The sequence below is a fragment of the Rhea americana genome, unplaced genomic scaffold, assembly GCF_003343005.1.
Source record: "Rhea americana isolate MKP2758 unplaced genomic scaffold, rheAme1 scaffold_422, whole genome shotgun sequence".
In the NCBI taxonomy this organism is placed as follows: Eukaryota; Metazoa; Chordata; class Aves; order Rheiformes; family Rheidae; genus Rhea; species Rhea americana.
In genome coordinates this window covers 228472-239296 of record NW_028186560.1, presented here as the reverse complement: position 1 = coordinate 239296, position 10825 = coordinate 228472, and the positions used below count along the sequence as shown (strand labels likewise).

General features: G+C 41.4%; 1 protein-coding gene across 1 annotated transcript in view; it reads right to left on the bottom strand.

Moving 5' to 3' along the window:
* The window catches only part of GAS7 (growth arrest specific 7), a 69937-nt gene that overhangs the window by 41430 nt on the left and 17682 nt on the right, over positions 1–10825 (bottom strand). The window contains exons 3-4 of the mRNA XM_085315223.1: positions 4591–4662; positions 3178–3263 (exon numbers count right to left, since the gene is read on the bottom strand). Coding sequence (XP_085171349.1) covers positions 3178–3263; positions 4591–4662 — 158 coding nt within the window. The remainder of the gene's footprint in view (positions 1–3177; positions 3264–4590; positions 4663–10825) is intronic.

Genomic DNA, 10825 nt, shown 5'->3' with positions numbered 1-10825 from the left:
CTTTAAAAAAGCAACAGCAATATCCAAACATGGCTTGCTTGGCTTCCACCACTATAAAAGCAACATTATGCTACATGAAAGCAGTGGTAATGGCAGCGGCAGCAGCAGCAGCTGTTCCAGGCCGTGGATCTGGGTGCGCGGGGTTCTGCCAACGCCGCTCCCCCACGGCCACCAACCTGCTCTGACACCCCACGGGCTGCTCTACCCCCCCACCCTTGTGCTCATGGGATCAGCATCCACTCTGGGAAGTGTGCAGGGGAACCTGGCCAACGCCTGTCGGAGCACGGGGGAATTCACCCCACGCAGGCCCGCACCAGGTCGCAGCTGCAACTGCTGAGATCCAGAATGGCAAGAYTTCCTTGCGAGTTACAACCTGAATGTCCAGTTAAAGTCACATCAACAGCAAAGTGACCAGGGTGAAACGTAGTCAGGTTTCACGCCGGCACGTTGCTGGCCTGCGGCCTGCCGGCGTGGCTGTGCTGCTGCTCTGTTCGTGGCAGTTGTGACAACTTCAACAGGCAGCATTGAGCTGCTCTCTAGGAAGCAGTAAACAAGGCCTGGCCCTGTGCCCAGCACAGTGCAATTCTGTTTTATTCACAGTTGTGGCTTTTTCCCCCTTGACCTGTTTCCAAGAAATGTGGCTTTGCTTGCCCAAAGTATCTAGCCAGCGTTTGTTTGCTTGATGGCTGCTACCCAGGTCTAAGAATGCATCCTGGAGAGCACCTGGAAGCTATTCTCCAGCAGCAGAAAGTCTGTGCCACGAAGAGATAATAAGGCTGTCAAGGCAAAGCAGCTTGAGATGGCCCATGGCAGAGTTAGGAGAGGGACTGGCAAACTGTAGGAGGCCATACTGAGAACAGCTCCAGCAAACACCAACTTGAAATCAACAGTATATGGTCAAGTGTGTTCTTTCCTAAGGACGCTTCTGCAAAAGCATCCACAGCTCCCAGGAAAAGGAGGCTCCCAAATGGGTGTGAACACAAGTTACTGTTAAAACTAGTAATAGACCTAGTTATAATTCAAAGCAGGAATGAAGCCAGGACTTTAATTTGGAAAACCTCATATGAAAGGAGTAATGGAAAGTAGTGCAAAGGAGACAGCTGAAGTACCTTGAAAGCGAGAAATTATGAAAGGGATTTTTGTCAGTCTGATGTGGTTGAGTGAACAAACCAGTGCAGGAGATGGACTCCTATTGTATCTCTTATGTGAATTTGACCAAAACTGTAGTTGTAAACTTGAATTAGATTCAATGCCATAAAAAATGGAAAATGGCAAATGTTGTTACCAAAATAGTTCTGGGGATTCAGTAAATCTGACTGGTATGCCAAGCCAACTGCTAAAACATTATAAAGCAGATACATTAAGAAACAAGCTATTTTGCACAAAGTTTAACACTCCTTTTTTTWAAAAAAGTCACAACTTGTAAATTTATTCAGGTTCTTTAAGGGAGTCAAAACAAACATGTAGATAGGGGTGATCTGGTAACGCACTATACTTCAGTTTCTAAAAAGCTTTTTAACCTAGTTCAGCTGCCCACATGTTCTCTCTAAAGAAGACTGTGTAAACTACTCAAAGAAGAACTAGTGCAAAAGATTTAAGTGCCTAATATTTGACAAGGATGCTAAAGGAGGAGGGAGGCTGAAGCAGCGAACTGTATCAGGAGAAATGCTGTGAAGCAACTGGTGAAGTAAAACAAGAAATATTGGCTAAGCTGAAACAGCATACATGGTATGGCAAGGCAATGGTGAAAGCAAGTACGTAGGAGGCAGTGGGTGAGAAAGAGGGTCAAAGCAAAGAAAGGAAAGTCTGCAGACAACACAGAATGATTTACACCAAGAAGTATGGAATGCCAGGCAACACAGCTCAGCATAGTAACTGCACACAAATCAAATATGTATTTTACGAGTTGCAATGCAGAAGAACTTACCAGTTAATGCACAGAAATAAAATAGAGAACTCAGGTCATTTAACACTTGAGTCAAAAAAATAAAACAAAGCAAACGAAATAGTTGGCAGGCAAGGAAACACAACTCAGTGGAAAACTAGCCCCATCAGCTATTCAACTATTGCTGTTTTGACAGGCAGCAGGACAACAAAGCATTTTCAGGGAGGGAGGAAGAGGGCGCTGTGTTGCATTTGGAGACCAGCATGGAAGAGCTTCTCGGGGACAAGAGGTGGGGCAAGAAAAAGTGCAGGGATATTTACTAAAACGTTGGAAAAACAGGCTGGAGAAATCAGCTGTCAAATGAAGCAGGAGTCAGTGATTTGAAAGATGGCCAGGGATGATGAAGTGGGTGAGGCACAGGCTGTGTAAGGCACAGAGAGAGGCCAGTAAAAGGACACACAGAAATGGATGAAGTAATTGATAAAAAGCTTCAAAAAAGTTCTTTGTGTTGGGAAAGAATGCTGGAAAACATAATGAGATGTTAAGAAAACATAAATGAGATGTAGACATGAGTAGATGTTGAGGTCTAGAGAGAGAATTGACCTGGAGACAGGTCCAGGTGGGCAGGACTGACCAAGAGACAGGCTTGAGTGGCAGAAAAATTTGCAGGGTTATTCATGGTGGCTAAAGTGAAAGGGGACTGATTTCACAGTTATATACATACTGCATGGTGCCACGGGACCATTCCCCATTTCAAAATACTGAGGCCATGTAGTCTCAGTATTTCTTCTTTCTCTCATCTCTCTTCTCTTCTCTCTCTCTTCTCTAGCTTTCTAGAGAATATTTATTCTCTACATAGATCCTGTGGGTGAAATTCTAGCTGTGTATCATAGGAAATGGTATTGAACATTTGGGAGTTTAGTATATGATTATCTATGATGTTCTGGTACAACATGGGGTAATTGAATGACTATGAAACAATTGTGAAGCCTCTTCATCTTGGTTTGTTTTTGAGGGTGGTTTTTTTTTTTTTTTTTTTTTTGGGGGGGGGGGGCCCTAGTAGATTTTTCACAAAAGAGAGAGATGACAAAAATTCAAAAATTTCCAAAACATCTTGGAATTTTGTACTAGTTTACCAATTAACTTTTCTGGATGCAAAGAATCTGTTGGATCTGACAGTTTCTAAAACAAAATGCATCCTGATCTCCTGCTCCAAGAAAAATCCTAAACTATTTAAAAGGACAAACATTTCTTCTTGCATACTATCATTTGGATTGTTCCCCAGAACTTACCTGGGGGTCTCCACTGGTTTTTCGGAGGCTCATATGACTGGAATCTAGCTGATGTACTGGGGTCCCAGAGATGTGGTAGCCATTCACTGTAAGAACACATGGAGAGTTAGCAGGCTTACTCTAGGTAGCAAACACAAAAATAGACCTTCTAAAAACTGATCACATAATTGAACAGAAAGGTATAAATCAGGGCACCTTTTTTGCATTCCTGTTGCTTCGAACCTAAGAAATGTATGGATGCTTCTCCCCATCCCAACAGATTTGTAGTTGAATCTCCAAACTGATGTGTTAGTGCCAACCTCGAAAGAACCCAGAAATGCACATTGCTGAAACTTAGCTCWCAGGCCCATTCTCTCATCTGCATCCTGAAGCAGACTGTTTTCAGAAGTTATGGCAGGAATTATACAGCTAGAAGAGCAAACAAAAAGAAGCTCCAAAACTCAAAATAACTCCTATAACCCTATTTGGTAAAACGAAGTGTTTGAAGAACTAATGTCTCTCTCCATATGTATACACATTAAAAAAAAAAGCACTAGTTTAATGGAGATCGGCTCTTTTTGTCAAGAAAACTAGCCTTATAAGAAGTTTATGGTTCAGAAAGAGAACCAATCATGTACACAGCTATAAGGTACTTTCTTTTTGGAATCTATTGAGTAAAGCATAATGCCCAAAGTTGGGTTAGAAAAAGATACTGTACTATGTTACAAACCTTTTGGTCATATCAAAATGCACAACCTCCAAGCATACTTCCCACTCAGCTCTGTCAGTAAAGACAAGTATCAGTGCTAAAAAATTCTSCAGAAACATTCATCTAGGCTTCATTATTTACAGCAATGGCTTTTAAGTTTAGCACCTGTTATTGCACAGTAATTTCTGCTTTGCTTTGTCTTCCTGTAATACCTGAAAATTTTCAATATGCCTATGCTGCTAATTCTCTGTTACTTGATTCCCAGCAACTTCAGGTCAGGTCAGACGTGAAGTGGCCAGCSCTGTAACTACCACATGTTAAAGCACTTTCTTTTGCATATGTGAGTTAAGTCAGCCCACATTCTTTTGCCCTTGTTGTTTCCCCTGCCCCAGAAGAAAGACAGATGGGGAAAGACAACCTCATCTTTTCCTCCCTAAGCTGGCTGGCCAGCTGACTCACTGGGCCACAGTCGGCCTACACACTCCCAAAAATCCACTACATCAACTCTTAAGTAGACCAGGCAAGAGACCAGGAGATGTATCAGCAGGGAAACAATGGGCGAGATGTATCAGGAAGGACAGTCCTACCACATCTGGGTTGCTGCACTCACAGGACTGTACGTTAACTGTAAATCCCACAAAATCAGAGCATTTCCCTTTGCTCTGCTGACTGCATAAAAGAAGATTTACCCAATGAAGTGATCAGACACAGCAAGCAAACAATACCTGCAGGGCTCTTCTGTGTCCCAGGGCTCTTTGGAGTCCCAGGCACGCTGCTTGGCCGCTCCCAAGTTGTCTCTGTTCAAGGGAAACAGCAATTAAGTGTAATCAAGGCCTTGTGCGCACATCAGAGTTACACGCCTGTGCCATTCAAGTTATGATCCTGAACGATCTCTGACTCCAGGTTCTCACCCAGTGAGGCAGGCACCTGCACCTCCTTACGTTCCCCATATCCTCCCACATCTTCCTGCCTCTGCTTCGGAGCCATCAGGAGCTAGTCCTTTACCCACCCTCACTCCCTTCCCAGCCAGCATGGGATCAGTCATCTGTCTCTGCTCTGCCTGAGAATACAATAGATTCAGAGTTGCATCACTAGTTCTTCCAGTTCAGGTCTGCCCCAAGGCTTTGCTTGGCAAAAAAAAAAAAAAAAAAAAGAAAAAAAAARAAAAARAAAAAAGAAAACAAGAAAACAAGTGGTACAGCTCTATGCAGAAATGACTCTCTGTGAGCTGCTGCCATGATCTGTGCAGACAGCATTTCCAGATGTAGTTAAATTAGCCTCAGCCCGGCAGACCACTGCTCACCAGAAGAAAYGTCCTGCCATACCAGCCACAGCACGGTCAGCCACCGTCCTTACTGCAGGCACAAGGATCGGGGATGTTGGCAGTACTTTTACCCCGCCCTCCATCCAGACAAATGACCGAGTAATTTAGTGAGTTCTGCAGACTGAGTAAGCCCAGTAAATTCCATAAATTCTGAATGTTGAATTTCTGTGAAGTGGGAAATTGGAATGGGACAGCAGAGACTCTAGCATGGAACAGGGCTTTTCCTAGTTGGTCTTTCTTCTGTCTGGGGGTCATATAAACAGYGTAAAGAGGTTATGCATGGTGAAATTTGGGAGCTTCTCGATACTGCAATGAAATGCAGCTGCAAAGGACTCAAGAACATGGTTTTAGTGACATATGCATGGAACATAGCACTTTTTCCCCAAGAAAGGCTATTTCCCTGGCAAATTTCCTCTTTTTTTCCACAAGGATATGCAAAYGTATGTCACACCAGTTTTAATACTAAAAAAACTGCTGCTGGTTCTTTTCCCTTCATTTTTATGTGTAGTTAATCATTCTGCTTATTTTCTCAGCAAATAGTAAGTTATCTTTGACCATATGGTAAACAGAGATTTAACTGCAAAACTTCCTAAAAAATTACAATGGGCAGAAACACTGCAATTAAAACCATAATTTTTGTAAAAGTCCAGCTAGAAAGCCAAGCCAGCATTCCTTTAGAGTAAATGTATTAGTAGCAAGCCAAATAAATAATACTGACTAGTTTTCAATATCAAATAAGAAAATAAGCCCATTAGTGTAATAAAATCAAAGGACCACTTCTTTTCAAAACTGTTTCTCAAAATCCTCAACCTGTAGACATCTATCCCTGTCAAAGCCTGAAATCCTACATAAGTCTAAGTATTCAAGATGAAAGGGGGCTAGTTGTAATGGAGCAGGAGAGATTAACAGAGCCCTCATTAATAATAGTTTAGGGACTGGTAGTAAGAATTCCCACGTGGGACACATGAGGCCTCCCTACCCTGAGTAAGTGATTGTCCGAGTAACAAAAATGATGATGGTAGTATTATTTTTCAAGATCTCTAATAGGGCTATTGGATAAAGATGGAGGTGCTGGTTTATCTCTGCATTACATTTGGATACACATGGGTTGCTCTTGGTTTCTCCTTTCAGGAAAGGGCACCGAACTGGGGATCAGAAATAGGGTAAGGTGCCATGCCACAACACTGTCATGTCTAAATCCTTGCAGGCAGTTGGGTTTAAGACACGCTCCCTGCTTCCTGCTTCTCTCTCCCTCCCCTTGTTCCCAAACTTCAGCACTCTGTTGACTGCAAAGAAAAAGACTTTGTTTGAGCTTTCTTTTTCTTTTTCTTTTTAAAAAAAAGAAAAAAAAAGAAAAAAGGAAAGAAATAAAGGGTAAAGCCCTGGTGGACTAGAAGCTTTGATGAATGATACGGAGACATTTAAATTTTATAGACAGCTTTTTGTGAATTGGGTAGTAAGTTAATAAATTCCATATGTTGTTAATGAAGCGGAATTGGAATGTGTTCTAAATAAACAGAAGAGAAAACAACTGATAAGAGTTGTCTTTTATGAGTCAGCTTGTCAGCTTAAAATACATGTGTGCATGATTAAATAAATTCTGATTTAATGATATTGCGATGCAAAGTGAAACAAAAGAATATGCTGTCTAAGTTTACAGTGGCGTTGTTTATAATGTAGGTAGGTGATTAATGCATATACAAATTAGTTGTCTTTAAGATACATGCTTTAAAGAATGGCTTTTGGAGTTGTTCTATGAGAAGGGGTTGTGATATCCACTTCTACTACACGCAAGTGCAGTCAGTGGGACAACATGCTGTTAGAACTGACTGATACTAGCAGTAAAAACAACTATCTTCATTTTTTTTTGTTTGTTTCTTTTCATTACAAGCATAGCTCCCTATAGTGTTTTTGCATTTTTGAAACTGTTCAGAGGGAAGGACCTAACAAAACTAACAAATACATCTGAAATGTAACTGAACAGTTAAAATTCTCAGCTTCTGCCTGTGACTGGTTCTCTACTTTGCCTGCTAGCCCCTGTGGAGCTAGTCTGAAGTGCCTGATTCTTCCCCTCTGAAACACGAAATGTCTAGATATCTAACATGAGCGTAGAAATCTCAGGTACACAAGAGCAGCATCCACTGGTTAGCTTATTTGTGAGTACAGCCCAAAACGCTCTGTGTCTTGACAGACATTCAAAAACACAGAAATGAAGTAACTGTGGAATAATAGATATGCAAAAGGAAAAAGCTACAAAAATACATTAAATGGAAAGAAATAACATCTTTTATTGGCTAGGAAGTGAACAGAACATGACGAATGTTTTAAACTTCATTTGTTTTGCATGCTGAGAGAGAGAAAAAAAAATCACTTTGTCCACAGAGTAATAGACTAATTACTCAGGCAGCCTAAGCAAAGATGGAAACTAACCTTAAGCAAGACTGTACAGTTATAAGGCCATCTACTGGAAGCAACTAAATGTAGCAAGAGAATACCGTAACATTACAAATTTTTCTGCAGCTTAGTCATGATTAGGAATGAATGGCTGGGGGAAAAATGATTTTTTTACTGCAACTGTACAAAAAGGTGTGGTGAGAGATAACATCATGTTTGATATAGCCAAGGCAGCCACTCATCTTTGAGTACGAAATGCAGCTTTTGTACTGATGCTTGGAAAATCTTTAAAAGCAGCGATGCCGCTATGATAAAACAATGATCATTGCTATTAGGAACAGATTAAATATCAGAAAAGATTTTATATCTCATCCAATTTTACAAACAAGATGTTAGCTACAAGCTAAAACCTCTTACTCTATCACAAACCGTAATTTAGTACTGGCAGACGAACCCTGACAGAGTTATGTCCTCCTTCACTGGTCATGTATTAATTATTCTATTTAGCCAACTAGTGGAAGGAATAATTCCCTGTCGTCCTCTGGACTAYGAAGGAGAGAGCTGTGAACAGAAAGAACTAGAGCTCTAGGAATCAAGCACGGGAGATGTTTGGAAATTAGTTACTAACCAGCAAGGCAGCAGAAAGGCACTTGTTCAATTTGAAGCAAAGCAACRAGAGGAAAAATACTCTCAAGAGCCAAGGTATACAGGCCAACAAAACGAAAGGGGGTTTTCACAGTTGTGGTTGAACATTTCCTCCCAAAGGAAAGCGGAAACCTGTGGTGTTTAGAGGCAGAAAGTTCACCGTGCATCTGTTTGGCAGAATAGGAAATGAAATGATGCATCAGGCCCTCACAAAGCCACACTTTCTGGGACTCCATGCTACTCAAGAAAGACAGAGGTCCCAGTGTAGATTATTTTAGTGATCAACATGTAGCACTCGAAGAAGGAATTTTGTGTCACCACTGCATGAATCCAGTAGCACTGTTCTGAAGTTCCAAAACAGCTGCTTTACATTTTGAAAATATAACATCAGTTGAATATCAGGGATTTAAGGTCTAGCATAATCTGAGTACATTTATTTTGCTTTCTCAAAATTAGTTAGTACGTCTGCATAGTGCATTGTTGTATTTAGTGTTCTGTTATGAGCTATATGCTCCATTATTTCATTGGCCAAACTATGAGAATAGAACTTGCGCTCCAAGTTTGTTTACTGTGCAGAAACCTTCCCCTTTCTCCCAGTCTTAAGGATCTGTTGCAGCTACAAGGTGTCACTCAGCTTCTAATGCTAGCTCACATTTTTACAAATAGGTTTGGAGTTTGTTTTGTTTTTTACAAAATGTGTCATGCCGAGCAAGTAGCTCCAAATCCAGCTTCTGGATAATAAGAAGCCATGCGGGCTGCACAGGTCACTTTGACATGGATGAAGAACAGCAACTGAAATTCTCTCCTATCCCTTCTGAATGCCACAGGAAGAGATCCTGCAAGGTTCTCCGAACTGCACTTGATAACGTGTAGAATTAGAAGTGATATTTGCAAAAAGGTAGAGTACACGCCACAGCACTACCCATCTGTTTTGGATTCACCGTGTTCTTGCCAGTGGCATGCAGGAATTGCTCATATATGCAGACACAGTTTGCAAACTTACTACCCTTCTTTTGTTGCTCCATTGCATCTTCCTGGACTTGTAGCAAAGCATGCTGCCTGTCCATGGCTTCCCCAAACAGCAGAGTCCGGTTGGACCTCTGAGTCAAAGGGAGCACAATCAAACCTACATCTGCTAAAAAGATTTTAACAGTACAACAATACACTCCTTATTCCAGACCTCCAAGCTGTTGAAGATGCCATGCTCCAGTCAGCTTCGTTTGAACACACCTTATCTAACCAACGGGAACAAGGCACTGTCAGTGTTCTCTCTCATCTTCACTCCTGTTTCTTGCCAAGATATGCCCTACATTTGTGATGAACCAGAAAGGACTTCATGGCACTTCATACCTTGAGACTGTGGGTGGGAGAAAACAGCCCCAAGGAAAGGCAGGAGGAGTGTGTGGGTATGTGTATGTAAGGAGGGGAAGTTACAAGAGAAATCACTTGCAGTGCCCTAAGATTAGATTAAAACATTCAAAGCTGTAGAAACAGAAGTGCGGCAATGAGAGTAAAATAAAAATATTTTCTTCCTATTCTATAGAGAAAATATAACATTGGGAGATCTTATTTAGTTTGAATGAGAAGGTATAACCTATGAGTCAGTTCAGAGAACTGACTCCAGATCAGCAAGAGCCATTCAGGCTCTCTGCTTGTGACCTCTTGAAGACAACAGAGTATAAGGAGTTGCCTGACTCAGCACAGCAGCTGTTTTTAATTTGTGCTCCAAGGCATTGGCCTGGTGAGCCTTGCACTGCTAAACTCTACATAGTTCTAGTAACACCAGCCCAAGAAGCCCAGCCAACCAGCCTGTGCATGAGCATCTGGAGTGTAAGATTCCAGCTGCAGCACAGTCCTCTACACAGTCTCCTCTCACTGGGCTGTGAGGTAGCTCTCCACCACGGACCTGTCTGATTCATGGCATCTGGCTTCACTGGGTTCCAGTCTGATGTGCACACCTTGGCTCTCAGGAACACTACAAAGTATGTTGGGCAGGAACTCGAAGAACATCCCAGTCTAGCTAAATTACCAGGTCATCTCTTTCAAAGAAATGGTGCACACTGTGCTTTCAGCTTACTTTGAGGATACTTTGTAACCAAAACAAGGATAAAGAAGTCTTGTTTATTCTCTCCAAATACAGAATTTAAGATTGATAAAGGTTAGAGATAAAATTACAAAATGACAAACTGTATTAGCAACAGTCTCACTGCTACCCATATTCAGATTCTCTCCAAGCTGTGCTTGGGCCATCAGGATAGATCTAGCATGCATTCCCTTTGGAGAATTGACCACTTTCTGTATTTACCCAGCTCTCTTCCCCTTTCACAACAGCATCAATGAAAATGCAAATACTACTTTGTGACTGCAGGGTGGAAAATTCTACTTAGTTGTCATCCTCTGATTACCCAGTGAAATGTAGAATTATTAGAACTGCTTTCATGTTTTTGATTAAGGTCTATCTTATGACAGTGCAGTAGAGAAATTTTCTTCACACATAGTTCTTGTTAATTTAATATTTTTTAGATACTTACAATACTTTAGTATCTTAGGRAAGAATAGTTCTGCTTGTGATATACTAATGTTATAGTGCTGTCATC